This window comes from Mytilus galloprovincialis, chromosome 4 (genome assembly GCF_965363235.1).
Source record: "Mytilus galloprovincialis chromosome 4, xbMytGall1.hap1.1, whole genome shotgun sequence".
Taxonomy (NCBI): domain Eukaryota; kingdom Metazoa; phylum Mollusca; class Bivalvia; order Mytilida; family Mytilidae; genus Mytilus; species Mytilus galloprovincialis.
Genome location: NC_134841.1, coordinates 51,570,845 through 51,590,189, shown reverse-complemented (window position 1 = coordinate 51,590,189; position 19,345 = coordinate 51,570,845). Strand labels below are relative to the sequence as shown.

At 31.4% G+C, this 19,345-nt stretch overlaps 1 protein-coding gene across 6 annotated transcripts in view; it reads left to right on the top strand.

Moving 5' to 3' along the window:
• Positions 1-19,345, top strand: part of LOC143072397 (limbic system-associated membrane protein-like) — a 57,940-nt gene that overhangs the window by 13,627 nt on the left and 24,968 nt on the right. For 5 of the 6 annotated variants that reach the window (XM_076247308.1, XM_076247305.1, XM_076247306.1 and 2 more), the window contains exons 2-3: positions 12,962-13,000; positions 14,753-14,788. The exons of the other annotated variant lie outside the window; for it this stretch is intronic. In XM_076247308.1, the coding sequence (XP_076103423.1) occupies positions 12,962-13,000; positions 14,753-14,788 (75 nt within the window). The remainder of the gene's footprint in view (positions 1-12,961; positions 13,001-14,752; positions 14,789-19,345) is intronic. 6 annotated transcript variants of the gene reach the window in all.

Below are 19,345 nucleotides of genomic sequence, written 5' to 3'. Positions count from 1 at the left end.
TCGTTAATCTATCGTTATTCGACAGGTAAGACGTCAGGTATAACTTTTGTTCCTAGGTACCTAACAAACAGGTTTCCAAAAGCTGCATACAATTTTTTTTTCAAGTTTCGTGTAATGAAATGTAACTGTTAACTGCAGGCTAAATTGTGCCGAATTATGTGACCGTATACCAGTCAAACGACCATTGCTGACTCGTAGGCATCGTTAAGTTCGACATCAGTGGTCACGTGGTCACCGCATTTGGACTTTGAGACAGTGGAGTCAAGTCCATTGGTCTGACGAGAGCAGATTCCTCCTACATCATATTGATGGGCTCATGCGCGCATGGCGTCCTCGGAATACAGCATACAAGAAACAAAACAACCTCGGAACTACAGCGTTTGGTGGTGGGTGTCTGACAGGTTGGGTCGTTTTTTATCGACTGTAACATGGACCTTAATGTTCTGGCTGGGATTAAAATATCGCGATTACATCATCCGGGATATCGTTGTGCCACATTTTGACGATCACAATCTTGCAACTAGACCAATATTCATGGACGATAATACTAGGCCACACAGAGGACCCATTGTTTTCGATTATTTTCGTCAGGAGCCAATTGACACTATTCTCTGGCCACCTATGTCACCTGATATGAATTCCATTGAGCATGTCTAAGATGATATTGGTCGAAAAATCGACAGCAGGGTTCCTGCTAGTACGAAATTACAGGAATTACGAGTAGTCTTGATTAAAGAATGGCAAAGAATTCCTGTTAGAAAATTAAGACGCCTAGATTCAAAGCAGGAGACAACGTGCAGAAGAAAACTTTTCCAGAAGCGTGAAGCATACACTCAATACTGACCTAAATTGTACTATAATGTGTTCACAAATTGTCACTCTGGAATCTTGAAAAAAATGTGTCTTGTGCAGAGCAAATGTTTCAAAAACTCCAGTAAAAGTTTCTTATTTTGCTATTTTACAACCATTTGCCCAAAACGAAACAGTCAAAAGTGCAATCATGAAAACAGTCCAAAACTTTCACTTTTCAATAAACATGCTATGTGTTATCCTATAAAAACACAAATTCAGTTCATTGTATCGATATTTGGTATAGTTATGAACTCAGTATAGAATGATTCTTGAAAATTATCAGGTGTAAGTTGCTTAACCTTTGGCGAGGTGTATATATTATTAAGGCTCAAATATGTTTTAGTTTTCATTTCACGACGTCATAAATATAAAACAGAATTTTTTATTAATCTCACAAAAACATGAGTTTCCATTGATTTTTAGAAACATAGAATAAACTTTTTTTTAACCTGAGTCTTGTTACAACTTTTTACATGCTAGAAAATTAAGTTTGTCAAAGTCTGCACTCTTTGTTTCCTATGCCATTATTTGCTTAAAAGACAGTTTTATCAACTATTCAGGAAAATCTCTATTTTATGGATACGCAAGATCTAAACGTCAATAAAAGTTTGGTAAAGATAAAGATAAATTTCTTTTTCTTTAATGCAGGTCTTTTAGTAAACTAAACATTGTCGTAAACTTGAAAAACATAGGAATTTGTAGTCGGGTTCAATAAGGCCTTTACCTCTTTCAGAATTTGAATACATACGGGGCATAAGTTTTGAAACAAGAGATTGGTAGTTTGGCTTTATATCATTCTTTGAACATTATATCATATTTACGTAGTGTTTCTTGTTATAAAGACTTGTATTAAATAAAACACGTTCATCTGTTGAGTATTATCATAATAAGCTTTCTTCATTCAATATGCTGTGTTTTATATCAAAACTCCTCGATTTAGTTAATCCAAATAACGAAAATCAGAAAGGACGACACTTTTATACAAACAAATGCCCCATGGTATACGTATTGTACAGAAATAGTTGTAAATTTCACATGCTGTGATACAATGGGAGTAATCTATTTCAATTTTCCTATTCAAATAATAATGAAACTAATGTACGAGTAAATTGCTATGTAGCGTATATCTGCCTTGCAATTGAAACTTCGTATGAGCAATTTTATAATTAAGCAGAGGATAACGGTCGATAGCGGATGTAGTTAACTACAACAAAGTCACAGCTAGTGTAATTACGAAATCTTTGACATATAAAACTACAATTCTGTAATTCAAACTTTTATATTGAAATATTGTAGCTTGCCCTTGTATGAATATTGTACATTATTGTAAATTGATGAAGACGGGATACGTATTGATGGTATTTAAGTAAAATTAAGCATAACCAGGAAACCTCTTGCATCTTAAAATCATATATTAAGCCAGACAACTTCGATTGAGAACGACTGTTTTGTACTTCTCTAGATGCCGAATACCCGACTTTCGCTACAAAAAGAATAAATGATGTTAAGGTGTTCAAGCCTGAATTGTTTGTCCAGTTGCTATCGTATAATGTTCCCTAGACTAAATAATTCGTGTACCCGATTGTTCGACTTGCATAGAGTTTCGTATCTAAACAAATATCAACAACTCAAATCTTGCATCAAGTGTGTTGATATAGAAGCTGTACTAACCCCTTTCGATCAAATTGATATGTAAATGCATTTTAAAAGTATGTACCAAGAACAAGACAAAGACAAGACGTAGCAATAACGAAAATAAACAATAAACAATAAATCATTAATAAACTGAATTAAATAAGATATATTAACTGCACTTTGTACTTACTATAAGAGGTAAATAAAATAACGTAAGCATCAATTTTAAATGATTTTTTTTAATCATCATATAATTATCCCTTTTATTTATAGAATTATATTTATAATATGTAAATCATGTAGCCGTTTGATTGTAATATTTACTGCAGTACACAATTCATCTGAATATAAAGATTTATTATTTTAACCTGCAAAGTAAGTTCATGGTAACATGTTTAGCATATTCAAATTCTGACACATGCTTCCATGATGTTAGTTTGTATCACATCCTGCAATGTGTAAAGAAAATATGGAACCAGTTATATGAAAGAAATTGACGCGACAAAAAACTGAAAATAATTATATGCATAGTTTTTATTCGTATGATTAAACATCTATAAGACATATCTTTTAACTTTTACAACATCTTTGACATATCCTGTAATAAGTACAGACGTTGCCAGGTTTTTTTTTCATGTAAGGTGATAAATTTGAAATGATAGACCACCACCTGTGTGACAAGGTTGTTGATACATGCATGCAATATTCGCTTCAATAATTTTGCAAGTTTTTTTTTTAATTTGATCTTCGATAAAATTGCATGCAATTCTACAAAATGGTTTTTTTTTCGCAAATTATCATTACTGTTCCAAATGCTTGATTCATAAAAAACAAGAACATACTATTATTAATCTTTATTTTTATATATTATATATATTACAAATTGAATCTATAAATCTGTCGAGCGCGATGTCATCTTAAAAGGGTAAACGTACAGATAACAATACCTTGTACTGGTATCTCAATATCTATATAGAGGATATATCTCTATATTTTAAAATTATATCGAAACTGATATGACAACTTTTCTCGAAAGATCTGTATATCTTATTTAAATAAGCAGCATGCATCATATACAATCTATTTGACATTTTTCCAATCTTCGCCTTTTTAAATAATTAAAAAACCTAAATAATTAAGGAATTTATTCAAACCATATATTGCATGAACATTAATGGGGGAAAGTCCTGATTTTAATCATTGCTCTTAATTGCAGCGAACTTGTATTACTTCCCAGAAATAGAGAACAATTCGAAGTCAAACTAGTCCACAATTTTATTCTCAACATAAACGCGGGCATTCAAAATGACTCTCTTGAAAGGGTTGTATTACACCATTGTCAGTCTTTAGTGTATAGTTGTATCAATGGCAATCATACCTATTTTAAGCAACATGGAAAATACCCGGACGATATCTCGTATCTCAAATAACTGGTTGTTGATTTTCTACGCCTTCATTTTTTTTTCTTATCTTCATCAGATATCAGAATAATAAATCAAACAGATGCCTCTGTCTTAGATATTTAATACCAAAATAAGAAAACAAATCATAGTCTTCATAAAAAGATCATTGCAGCATGATATTGCATCCGGATTAGTCATTTCGTCATTCACTTCATATTTAGTGCTTCCGACTGCCATATAATTGATACACGTCAATCATCCGCCATTCTAAATTTGTTTCTTCTCTAATTTGCCTATTTGGTTAATGTCTTAGACTCCAAATGGAATATAATAATAACTGCTTTGTCAGTAACTTGGTGTCATGAGATGATGTTAAACCATTTATAAAACAAATTTATTACGATCTAGAAAATGAATTTAGAGATAAGATCCCTTTTCTAGCTTTTCTTCTCTACTTCGTGAACTTTTCTTTGAAGTGTCAGAAATAGCAAAATGATATTAATTCTCAACACATGAATAAGCGCTGAATAACCGCCACATTCTTTATCTGTATGTTATCATGTTATTCAATGGTTGTTTCTGGTTGTTGTCTGTTATATTTTGTTTTGTTTTGTTTTGTCATAAATCAAGCCGATTGGTTTCTTTTTCGATAGAATTGTTTCACATTATTCATGTAGAGGGCCGTATTTTACCTGACTATTCAGTATATGCTTTGCTCTAAGTTTTTGGTATATAATGGCTCAAATTCACGCCAATGGACTATATATGTTGATAGTTATCGCATTTGATAATGATGTTCCCGGTGGAATATTTATTATTATTCCACTCTATGTTAAATTTAATATTTTAATCAGATTATGATTGAATGAGACCATTCCATGTGACATCGAACAAAAACTTCTTATTCCCTTCGGAGTATCATATTCCCCTCTGAACATCGAGACTTACTTGTGCGACGTTACGTTGCGTGGAGTGGCACTCGGGGAAATATGAATTTTCTTTGGTAAACAAATCTTCTTGTCTTACCTCCTATACATTTCCAGGAATATGATTGGTTAAAAGCGTCCGCGTGCAAACCGTGTATATTTGATATTAGGTTAGTAGGGAGGCGGGCTTATCTCATACACGGTTAGTAGTGGAGTTACGTCCCTTTATATTCCATATTAGGTAAGAAGGGGGCGGGGCTTATTTCATACACGGTTAGTAATGGTGTTATGTCCCTTTTTAAAAACAAAACGGTACTGAGAAAAAATCTTAAAAGTTCCAACAGACGACGAAATTGATGATTAAAATTGAAATAAATTCATAAAACACATTTAAACCTTACAAGTCGTTACTGTTGGCATCTTTTTTTGTAGGATCAATGGAAGTATTTTCTTAATACTAACAGTATTGAAGACTTGCTCATTTGAGAATCACTAGTCTTAATTTCACACGTTAAGATAGTCGGTAAGATAAATTCGTTACATAGTGTGCTAGTGACGTAATACGGTATATATGGGGTCAGTAAATTCCATATGGGGATTCGAGCTTCGCTCTCACCCCATATATACCGTATTAGGTCACTAGCACACTATGTAACTAATAATATCTGTCTCAGGTACGGGAAATAAATGTATAATATTTACCTCGGTGGGATTTTGACTGTTTGAGTTTAAGTGATTTGTTGATGATAAAAATCTCACAGTAAATATGCTTTTTTGTTTCAAATGTTCTAGGATAGAAATTCTACACACGTACAATATTTGTTGGAGTTTTCACTTAATAACATTCATCGTCTTTTTTCGCTTGTATATGTCTCTGCTGGGAAACATCAAACGTCGAACACTTAAGTCAAGCTGAAGATAAGATACCAAAAAGAAGAACAAATGTGATAAAAATTGTCAGTCTGGTAATGAAACTGACAGTTGATGCATCCTTATAAGGCCATGATATAAATAAATGAAATTATAATTGCACTTTCAATAATGTTATTGAAGTGGATATTTCTTTTTCCTTTCAATTTTATCTAATTGTTAGTTACATTGAAAGAGGGGGAAATGTTTTTGAGATTGAATAACTTGGCCTTGTAATACACAAAATACAACATTTTAATACATTTTAATCGTGTACAACCAAAAGGATGTCCCCTTACTTATATTTGTTCTTCCAATTAATAACTGTCTTATCCACTGTCCTTCTTTCTTCAGTGTATTTCTTTGGCCTTATTTAGCCCAAAGTTGTGGTCGGAAATGTAAAGAACCAAACAAATTATTTGTGAATATGCATTGTTTATGGCATTGTTGAAATTTCCTGTTATCCTCCTTCTTTAATTTATTTTTCGTCCCATTCCTTTGTAAAATGCATCATCTATCGTATTCTACAACTGATTTGTTGACAGTTTCAAGAAAGATCAATTTATCAGACTTATATAAGTTAACCCCTTCGTATATGTATTTTGCTGGGTTGATGTTTAGACGAATTGTATATACAGAATGTACACAGCCATGTACCACCATCACTACTGGTGATCCGATGGATGTATCTGTTGTAGAGTTGTCACTGGTTCAGACGTATATATATATACTGAACAAATATATCATGTTAAGGAGGGGTATTTGCGAAAAATACCAGTCGAGAGAATGTTAAATTTCACGAGCCGTAAGTTAGGGAAATTCATTTTCAAGACTGGTATTTTTCGCAAATACCCCTCAAGAACATGCTATATCTGTTTAATTACACCTAATGTTAACGTTCAAAAACGCACTGATGACAAGCGTCCAGTCGAATAGAGTATTTTGTTTGGCAAATACAACGGCAGAAAGGTTAAAAAAGGCATATCCTTTTTGCATATACCCCGGCGGCGTTAAAAAGTGAACGATATTCATTTGATAACATTAAATTGGTGAAAAATACACTGGCTATCAACCAATCAAAACCCAGGCCTGATTCTTACATAAGGTGTAATTAATATATGAAATGACTGAATAAATAGTCAACGATTAATCTTACAGGGCAATGGATCATGTAATATGATACAGTACACTACAAAATATAATATTTAACATTGTTACAAGTCAAAAAGGGTACAACATCACCATAAAATAACTATAAAATGAACAAATATTAGAAATTTCGGATAACAGAAATCCTTCTTCGGTAATAGCACGATATCAAAAGAATCATGTCAATATATTCAAATTAAGACTCTATCAAAATCTTGAAATTTATACAATTTAAGCGAACATCATAGACCCTGGTAAAATTTTAAAATTTCCAAACACGGCGCAAAGACTACAAAAATATGCCAAAATAAAAATAGTTATTTGCGATGTGAACTGGCACAACTCTAAATTTTCAAAAGGAGGTGACAGTTGAGATGTTCAACAACTGCATGGATAGCAGTCTCCAAATAAAAAAAAAACAGAAATGCCCTAACCGATCCGAGTATAATATTTCAAATTTGACAACGGTAGTGCAATTGCAACAGAAACTTCATATTTAAGCCTCCCAACCGAATAGCAGTTTAATGATGGTTAAAAAAATAAGTATTTAATAAGGTAAAATAATCGAACGTGGCTACGTACTTGTACATCCATCCCAAATCAATGGAGCCCTGTAATTTAAACTGGTATGATTTTTTAAAAAAATCTTCAAACTGTAAATCCAGTACCGAAGCCGGAGTTACTGGAAACAAGTGATAGTAGGAAAACAAGTGATGACAGGAAAATGAGATATATATATATTTTTTTTTTCAGAGTATGAACAATTGCTAAGAATTTTGTAATATGTTGACCACTGTAGCTGTTTTCTTCTCTTTAATATGTCAAATCAAAATATATTCTACGAATTATGGTTCATTTCGCGACACTTATTCATGCACAAAATATGAAATGATTGACTTTTCCGGACATTTCCAATATTTGTTTCAATATGGTTCTAATAATATTATTGACATTCGGGTCATCTCCGTCTGGATTGTTTCATCGTTATCATGATACAACCTATGGTTAATCAACTATATGCAGCTATATCATTTACATGAAAACGACAACAGTGTCAAGTAACTAATTAAACCCTGTCAATCAATAACAACTCCTAAATCATACCAGCTTGAACATCGGAATTTTTATATTCAAAAATGATTTATGACTTTTGCTATCTTAGTTTTGATACGTTATAAAAGAATGTCTGCATTTGTTCATTTAAATTGTTTTTAACATAGAATAATCATTAAGAAATACCAATGGTGGTTCTAACAAGCCTGAATTTTGTCTTTAAATTCTCGATAAAAATGTGTATATTCTTCCAGCCGTGACCTAAGTAGAACGTCCTATGGTCATATTTATAAATTAACTGTTCACAAAACTTTAGAATTTACTAAGGTTTTCCTACCCGAGTAAAAGATAATGCCTTAGCTGTATTTGGCAAAACTTTTAGGAATGTTTGTCCTCAATGCTCTTCGTACTTTATTTGACTTTTTTTTTTTTTTTTTTTTTTTTACTTTATAGGATTCTATCGTCACTGATGAGTCTTTCGTAGACGAAACGTGCGTCTGGCGTTAATACAAAATTAAACCTGGTTTCTATGATGAGTTCATTTATCTCTTTATAGACTTATTGCCCTTCATTAATGATTTTTACCAAAATTGTCGTCAACATCTCTTGATGTTTTCGTATATAAAAGAGTCTTTTAAAAGTTGGTGAATATATAATTTGTTTACCATCGAACTTATTTTCATATCGTCCAGATTACGGCAGAAATAAGAACTTGTGATACGATGTGAGAGGTCAGCCGTTGTTGAAAATCGTTTGGTAACTGATAATAGGGATTGTCAATTCGACGAGCAATGTTGTACCTTTGACCGTCTACTAACATAATTGTACAGGATATGTAATGTTGAGTCCATATTTTCAAAGAATTTTCTTTAATAGTTAGATCAGATAAACTTGTTACTATATATATAATGAAATGTTAAAATTTAGAGTAATATAATGGAAGCTCCATTGCAAAATTCTAAATTATAACAATTTGACAAAACGGGGCACATTTTTACCATTCTTGACGCTATCGCGAACCTCTGAGTGCTGAAAAAACTTTGTACTTTGCGCTATATGAACTGAAGGCTTTCATCGCTCTGAAAGATTATAAGTATATTTGACTTTATTTGCTGCAGAACTAAACCTCTTATTGTCCTTGTATTGTTTTGGGTAATGTGAAGCCTAAAAAACCAAAATTAATTTGGTATGTAGCACCTTGGACTTCGGTTCCGGAACCAACATGATGTATATGAACACTTTTCTAAAACTTTCCCTACACTTAGCCTACATTGTACGTATATGTACATGAAAATATAAACTCAAATTGTTCCTTTTGTATATAATTGAAATGTTTTTTTTTATTTTAAATGGAACTGTAAAAACACAATAGTCAGTTCTTCACCATTAAATTGATTTCTTTATATATCATACATTTCTTAAATTGTCCTTTGTTAAATTTTGAAATCATTAAGAATCTACGGTTCTTCGTGACGGTGTTTAAAAAAACACGTTTCGGACGCATTAAATCTACGATAAAAAAAATGTATTTTATAGTTATTTTGGATATATATTTGAAAGAATATTTTAATTGGTATATCTTAACACAGACTTAAGTTATCTTGAACACTTAAAAACTGCTTGAACGGAAAAATGATAAAAGAATTTCTTGAGGTCCATTTACAGAAAGAGTAATAGATTTCTGATTGAATTAAGTAATTAAAACCAATATTATATTGTTATATTTCAAATGTACACAAACACCTGTTTGGAATCTGATAATAACAAAATATAATTAGTCCACATTCATTGTATTAATCAAACATACAAATAATTATCAATGGGGCTTGTGCTCTTTTGTAATTTGCTAAATATCAATAATTCTATGATGACTAGAAACGTGGTTACGCAAAAATAGCAACAAAATCATTGATTTGTTCGAACTGTATTGCCAATCGTTTCAAAGGATTTGAAGCATAGCCAAAAGAATGTTTCCACACCCACATTAATTTTGAAAATCAGTTTTGATCTTAAAATATTTGAATTTTCCGTACAGTATATTTGATCAAACTATGGAATATTGTAAGGCTGCCAGTGTTATTTTGTTTCTATCAATTTTAATCCATTTTAGTCATTGAATTTCCTTTGGTAGCAGCAAAAAGATTATAGCTGATTAATGAAACTATACATTTAAACTAATTTTAATCAAGCTTCATTTTTCTTTGACAAAAATGTCTTGACAATCAACACGACTGGTCTGTAGGTTTGTTTTCCACGTAACTAAAACCATGATGCTTGTAATGATTGTTATTTCTAATGAGTTACTAACTTTATGTCGAATTTAACTATGCTTGTGCTTGAAATTTGTATTTGATAGAGAAAGTCACATCTGATTTTTTACAGTTTATTCTTAAGTTGGTATGTTAGATCATTGGCCCAAGATACGAAAGTGTTGAACGGGCGCCATGTTTAACCTCGCCACAACCTGTATGAGCTTGTCAATAACCGCCACAACCTGTATGAGCTTGTCAATAACCTCGCCACAACCTGTATGTGTTTGTCAAAAACCACGCCACAACCTGTATGAGCTTGTCAATAACCTCGCCACAACCTGTATGAGCTTATTAATAACCTCGAACCTGTTATTCAGTGGTTGTCGTTAGTTGTTGTCTGTTGTTTCTGTTTTTTGTTTATCATTTATGTCATTAATCTGCTCGTTATCTTTTTCGTTGGAATTGTTCAAAAATTCATCATGTTGACGCCATTTGTAACTGGCTTTACGGCATGGGTTTTGCTCATTGTTGAAGGTCAAACGGTGACATATAATTGCTTTATGTAACGTTATTTTGACTCTATTGGATTGTGGTCTCATTGTCATTCATATTACGTATCCTTTATTCATAATAAGAGTTATTCCTCTATGTTTTTACAGCATTTTACTTTTCAGGTACAGTACCTTTAGTTTAATTTACATAAGTATATTATGAAGACGTACTTTTGTGCAGTCGCAATTATTTACAGAAAATATATCATACTGTTATTATCAAGAATATTAATTGAAACAGTGCCTATTTTCTTAACGCATGCCATCAAACTGTGCAATATTTATTTTTCAAATCAGCATAGATAGAAATCTCTTCGGCACCTGTTGAATGTAAATGACACAATAAGCATGCAAACCTACCCTCGTATTAGATAAGCTAGGAGGAAAGAAGAACGTAGTTTTAAAACAATGCGAAAATGAAATTCACGCAAGTCCACTTGTGAACGATTTAATCAATGAAATAGATAGAATCTTAACCACTTTGGATATGAGAATGACTTCAAATGACAAATGACATTAAACGAGGAGGCATCAAATCATGGGATCTCTTAATTGTTCACTTAATCTTTCGGTTTACTTGTCATCGCATGAAACTTGGTAAAAAAAAATAACTATATTTGACGACTGTATAGAGTCAAAGGAATTTGTAAATTGAATAACCTGTGAACTTAGAATCGTTTCTCTGATGAAGATTATGTATTCCATTTACAAAATATTTTTCATCAGCCAAAGAAACACATCCTTCATATTTAATAGATATGTCAACTCTTTTGAACATCTAATGTCGATTGAGACTCCTAGGACCTGCGAACTTCTGCAATATAAATTATGTATATGAATCATTTAATAAAGTAATTTAAAAGATGTCATATACCAAGTTCCATGACTGTTGTTGAGACATTATTCAAAGAAACTCTGAACATGTTTATGAAAATTATCTTAAAAATAGTTTATACATTCTTAATTTTTTAATTACAATTTATATTATTTAATTCATAAACACTTGTAGATTTTACATAATTAACAAAGAAAATATATAAGAAACAGGGGAAAAGTGACAAGTTTAAGGGACCAATGATTGCAATATATTCAGTAAAAATAGTGTGTTATTTCAGGTGAACAAACAAAAAAAATATTAAGTAAAATGCAACAGATATAGCTGATCCAATATTATTACCGGTTACTGTGATACAACTGAACATTTTTGTTTAAATGAAATTAACAAAAATACCGAACTCCAAAGAATACTCAAAACGGGAAGACCCTTGATCCCCAGTCAAACCGTCATGTTTAATTACTGTTTAAAATGCTATGTTTCAACTACGTTTTGAATAAAAATGTCCCGTTATTTTGAAAGCTAGGTTTTACTAGATTTGTGCTTACCACGTTTTGCTACGTATTAATACGTGTAGACCCACGTTTCCACCTCGCATTGATACGTTTCGATACGTAGTTAGCACGTTTTATTACGTTCCACTTAGCTTTGGTACGTATTTACCAGGTTTTTACTTCGTTTCAATTTTCGCTACGTTTGTTGTTGAATTTAAAAACATACGGGGCAGGTCCCGTTTTGAACAAAGGAACACTACGTTTCGATACGCTTCGTTACGTATATTCCCGTTTCGCTACGCTTTCAAACTGTAGTAAAACGTAGCTCTTGAAACGTGACAGTGTGACTGGGGCTTTATCAAATGACATAAACCGAAAGCCCAAACATATCAAACGAATGGTAAACAACTTTTAAACGTTATCATAAATTGGACACAATTGCAGAAAAAAGCTTTATTCTTCATTAAATTGAATGTATATGTCTTAGCTATTCTCCTCTTTATCATTTTTTCCTCTTTATCATTTTTCTCCTCTTTATCATGTTTTCCTCTTTATCCTTTATCAAAAAAGTACGAAATGATAATAAATAAAACAAGCATGTATCTAAGAACACAAATGCCCTCTCTCAAACTTTGCACAGACGGATGGAATGACGTCAGGAATGTCAAGGATAACAATTTATGATCCCTCTGCCTACGACAGGGTCATACAAAGGTATCGTACTCAATATTGACATTTTGAGACTATTTTAGCAAGGATTTTTTTAGAATGTCATCATATGTGTATTCGTGCATTAATTCGTATTTTTACAATACGTATATTCTTTAATAATATTATTTATTGAATATAATCCAATATGTATACTTATATACTTTGTATAATTTGTGTGTGCTTTATTGTAGATTGCAGCGCGCAGGAAACAGTATACCCTAACCCTCAAGGTATCCTTGTGATGATCGCATCATCAGCAACATCTGTATTGCATGAACATTTTTTTCGAGTAAAATTGTATTAAAAAAAATCAAATTCATGCAAAACAGACGCAATGCATTTTTCACTTTTGCGCACAATTGCATCGAAATCACAAAAGACAGGCGTAAACTGCACCAATAAAATCAAAGCACAATATATGTCAATATTTTCTGATGTTTTAATTTTAATTTTCATTGTTGTCTTTTTTCAATGTACCATTTATTCACGTTTTAATGGCAAAGGTAACATTTCAATTTAGCAAAGAAAAGCAAATGTGATGTTTAGTTGTCTCTTTGTGTTGTTATGTATATCATAGTTCATAGAATAAGTAATGATTAAAATTAAAGAGGCTCCAACATAATCAGAGGCTTACGCAAATAGAACTGAACATTAATTTCGAAAAAAACTATTGTAGAGAAACTTTAAAGTTTATGTTACAACTAGCTAGAATCCATCAGTAATATTTATATCCCGTTTACAATCAGAGCTCGTTGTTTTGACACAAGGCAATGAAGGTATGTGCCATTATTTTGATATGCATGAAGTTACTCTGCATCTGAAACAATTTTTATTTATAAATCGGTTTCATCACCATAGATTTTTTAACGTTTCTTTTTTTATTATTATTATACATGCATTTTGGCACATATCAATTTCAAATTTAACAAACATGTAATAAAATAGATTTTTATATCATAATGACTTTATATAGTTATAATTTTAAGAATCCCATTTTATGTAGTTGGTAAACTTTTTTAAAACAAGTGTCGTTTTTAAATGATTTACGGAAGAATTATGTGTACTATGGTTAGCTATGCCCTCAAGGGATTCAACGTAACAATACACTTATCGTCTCCATTTGAATAAGAAAAATATGTTGTGGTTTACATATATATTTATTCAATTTGAGGTCTTGGTCACTTTTGGTTCTAAGAGCAAAATAACAGTTTTGATGCGGACGAGTCACTGTGTTTGACATAGATGGAATGTATATCTCTTCCCAATATTTTTTATATGATTGTTCAACATGTATCACATATGAAGATGTTTTTGCGCAAGCACTTTTGAACATTTTCTTTTTTTTTCCTTTTTTTATATACATATCATGTTTTATTGTATTGTTAATGAAAGATATTTAGTTTTTTACATCAGTGATGAGTGTTTACAGTTTACTATAACATGAGCGATCTGTATCTATCGATTCATTGATTTGAAGATTTTTTTTTATCTATATATAATTTTCCCATTTATGACAGAAAACTGCAAAGTTAAAACTTATCGATGACGTTAACAAACCGAAGCAATTCTATATAAATGATTATCAAACTTGTTGTTACCGAGTAATATATATGTTTTCCAAATGTTTTCATTTTTTTTATTTTAATTTAAATAGAGAAATCAATATACAAAACCAGTATTTAGTGGGGTTTTTTTTTTCTCTCTTGGTAAAACATGTGCTTTGCAAGCACGGACTTAACTACAAAAAGCAATACCACTTTATAATGACGTAAATAAACTTTTTTTTTTTTTAGAAAATGCGAGATAGATTCTTACTAACATGATGTATTTTTCAGTTCTACTGAATTTAATTTATAAGAAAAGAAGAATAAGTTCATATTTCATCACTTTATATATTTGTTATATTTCCTCATTGTGCCATTTAACTTGATATTGTACAATTATGGGAAGACCTTATTACTATTTTGATACTTGCATTGCAGACAGTGGCGCTCCAGCAAATGTCCCTAAACCAGGAGGTATATTTTATGCAATTGCAGAACACACAGCGCATAATTAGCAATTACACCAACACAGCGATATGTCTTATGAACAAGAGTTAACGTTGTCACTTTGAAATCGCAAATGCATTAATGGGGATTTTTTTGTTTATTTTGAATTTTTCAATAGTTGAAATGTAAATTACAGTTTCTATATTTGTCATAGACATAACTTGTGTCTTATGTCTAAATTCCTGAATATTAACAAAGGGCTAGATTCACAATTTGGAAAGTGAATCATTATGGATTGGTGGTTTTGTCTACTGGCCAATTTTGCATGCATGTCCAGAAGAGAACATGTAAATATTATATGAGTATAAACTCTTTTTGTACTATACCGAATCACCGAGTCCATTTTTTAACTCGTTGGTTCACAAAATAACAGTCCCTAGGAAGCCACTTTATCCTTCCCAGTCATATTATTGTGCCTCCGAGCCAACAATAATTTGCTCGTATCCCTAAATACGGTATGCTTAGCAAATGGACCGAAGATTTCCAGTTTTGTTTTTGTTTGGCTTGACCCGCAGGTAGGGATTAAATCACGTTTTTTTTTCGCTCGGTGCAAGAACAGTACCACGAGACCACAGTGGTTGTTAGTATGAGTAAGATGCAGTCTTTGTATTGTAGTTTGTCACACCACATGATAAATAAAGGCAACAGTACTATACCGCTGTTCGAAATTCATAAATCGATTGAGAAAAAAAAAACAAATCCGGTTTACTAATTGAATCTGAGGGAAACACTACAAATATAAGATGAGAACTATGACACAACAGAAGCACAACATTAAAATGTAACACACACAGAAACGAACTATAATATAACAATGGCCATTTTTCTGACTTGGTACAGGACATTTATAAGAAAAAAAAAATGGTGGGTTGAACCTGGTTTTGTGGCTAGCCAAAACTCCCGCTTTTATGGCAATTTTAAATAAAACATTAAAATGACAACATTACATGACAGGTTTACAATACAAATAAATGGGAGAACATAATTATAGGACAGAAAAATAAGTGTGTGTAATTTTGTAAGTTTCAGAGGAGTTTTGATCCATAAAAACTAGCCTCTTAATTACCACACATCCTACTACAGTTTTGTTCTTGAGATGCTAGCAAACATTTGCCAATGGACATTAACCATCAAAATTGAATAAACGTTTTTGCAATATTTTTTTTTAATCTAGATAATACACCATACTAGCTTGAAGAAACTCGCATAGACGGCAACTCGTTGGGTCATACTATTGACCGGTTGTTACTTTTCAACTACATTTAGATATCATTTTTGTTTTCTTTAATTTTGTTAAGCGTTTAATCATCCCGCTCATAAATGGTGTTTTTTTTTAGAACGATCAGTTGACATAAAATTATTTTGGGGCTTCATTTAAAACCATCAAATTTGTTAAAAATCGAAAAATGTTGGTGTAATTGAAGAATATTTTAGTTGCAATTAACGGGAAAATAACAAAAGACTACATACGATTTTTCAAACATACAAAATTGTATGATGTATTCATTTAACATAATTTAACATAAAAAAAATGTGATGGTATGTCTTAACCTATTATCCTTATAGATATTGCGACTAAAAACTACTACTATTTAAGCACATCTGCGCAGCTGCAATTTTTTTTCTATCGATATTGTGATACTTTCACTTGATTGATCAATTCCGTTTAACGTAAATCTGTAGAAAAGCGAAACTCTTCTTAACTAATTTTTGATGTCAATTTAGACTTCATAATCAATTTCTATTTGCTTTAACTGCAATGGCATAATTTAACATTTTAAGGATGTACTTAGGTGAGGTTTTGGAATTTGTGTCAAATGTTCGGACTCCTTGGTGTTTTTCCATACAATACAATGTAAAATATTTTGCCCATAACACTCATTTATTTTTTCATACAAGACTAAATAGCTCATGAAAGGTCAATTACCAAAATTTTAGAAGATTCTAAATTTTCGTTCTTTTGTTTTGAGACCTTATAATACCAATGCAAATATAAGGTAAGAGTCCGAGTCAGCCTTTTCCCGCCATATTTTAAATCTCAAATATCTCGAAAAGGAGGTCCATAGCCTATCAATATTTTTAGCTTATTTTTATCCTTAATTGATGCTCTACCAGCTTATGATATCAATTTTAACTTCTTAATTTATTAATTTTCACCTAACCTCACCTAAGCACATCCTTAACAAGTTTTTATTGTTTCAATAAAACAGGTTTATTGTATGATGGAATTTCTCATTCGACATTACAATTAGTCTCTTGCAGGTCGACGATTAAAAGGCATGTTGAAGCATTAGTCTGTTTAATAAGCATGCTTTTTTTCTTGTTGTCCTTTCAGATTGAGCACAGAATCTTCTTACCATTTATCATATTTTACATTTAATGTAGACAGTATTGAAAAATCTATTAATTCTACATTTTCAAACTGAATTTTCTAACGTTACACGTCTGTTCAAGACCATTTAATGATACTTCAAAAGACTATTTCTTCTATAGTTCTCTTTTTTCATACTAGGTATTCATTGCATCGCTTGTCTAAAATATCTTCTAGACTGATAACATCAGTGAATAATAACATGTCGTAACAAAGCTTAGCAATACTATATTTCATTAATCATTTGCATGAATTGTCATGACTTTTGTAATTCTATTCTGTCATATAGATTATTCAAGAAATGTTCATCATGGAGTGGTCCATATAAACGTTATTTGAAAGTCTGCCGAATTATATTTTTCTAGAAACGTGCGTATATGAACACTTATTTTCATCTAGGCTGCACAAAATAACAAACTTAACTTGAGAGTTTGAGTAACTGTAAACATGTATTTCATTGAAAAAAGTCTAACAATGTGCCACCATTAACACTTGTACAGTAAATTGTATGTGTCAGTTCCGACACACGCACAGTTAAAATAAACCCTTGGGAGTAGTTGTTTAAAATGTCCGATTCTTTAGATATATGTGTAATTCAAAGTCAATAAAGTTTATATTGCCAGGCTCGTATTAAATTCAATTTTCATTACTAAATGCTTCGTCTCAAGGGAGTAGTAAAACAAGAAACAAACATACAAGAAATAAATAGTTTTAACAACTTTTCTATTTAATCCTGATATACTGACTTTAAGAAATTTTTATCATCGATTTTGTATCTTTAAGGATTCCCATTGCTCTTATCTTTAAAATGCAATGGTCTCGTCTATGTATCTTAAATATCTAACCCTTTATGACTGTTCTGATGACTAAACCAATATTTGCAAATATGCATGAAATTTACATCTTAAAAGGGTAATTTATAGCTTTGACCTGATCAAATCCAATCAATAATACCCTCTCAGGACATTTGTACAAAAGCTATAGTACAATTCTAAAGGCTCTTTCCAACGATTTGGTAGGAATGGAAATTAGAACCAATTTATTTCTTGTAATAGTTCGACTTTGATGAAATTGAACGTGACTCATGAAAGTAACTATTATTTCAAAGTACTTGTTTACAAAACACATTAATTTATATATTTGTACACCATGCTAAAAAGAGTTCCAAACATATCCGTGGTTTGTTACAACTCGGACAAAACACTTACATTGTTAGACATATACATCATAACATCGACGTATCATATAGACAGTGACAATTTTCCTTCAGTGATGATGCTTGTCACATGAGTTTAGCAAATCCAGTAGGAAAATACAATTGAAGTCTCCAATACAAATGTCCCCTGTCTCACTTGATATTTGTCAGCGTTTGCATCTGTTTTGTCTATATAAACATATATATATATATATATATATATATATATACTATCCTTCACTTATCAATGTAGAGACTAACAAAATATAATATTGTCACTTGACGTCTGTTATTTAAATGGGGTCTTTCAGTTGCTTGGTGTGATATTTCAAAGAAAAAAAAGAAAAAAAGCTGCCATTTAAAAAGTTTACAGACATTTCTTTCACCTTAAACTGGATCACAATAAAACTTATGCATATTAATATAAAGTATAATGTTAATATGACTTATATACATTCGATAAGTTTTATGTTTTTATTTCATAAAATGACATGTTCTTGCTTTCTTAAATCATAAAATATATGGCTAGACTGTTTGTTATTATCGTCAAGTAATGACAAAGTGAATAATGATAACGCATTTGAAAAGGCTATGATATCATTGTATTTCCACAAGTATAATCTTTCTGTATTTTTCCTGCCGTTCAAATAAAGGCAATAGTAGTTTACCGCTGTCAAATATTCATAAATCGATTAAGCGAAAACAAATCCGAGTAACAAACTAATACCGAAGGAAAAAATCAAACGCCAAAATACACGGAAATGGACATCTGCCATATTCATGAATAAGTTCAGGACATTTTAAGAAAAAAATTGAGGGTTGAACTTGGTTTTATAGCTAGCCAAACCTCCCCGTTTAAGTGGCAATTATAAAAAATAAACCCACTACGTGACAGGAAAACAATACAAATAAACAGTACATCATTTTAAGACTTTAAAGAGACATTGGATAGTAAACG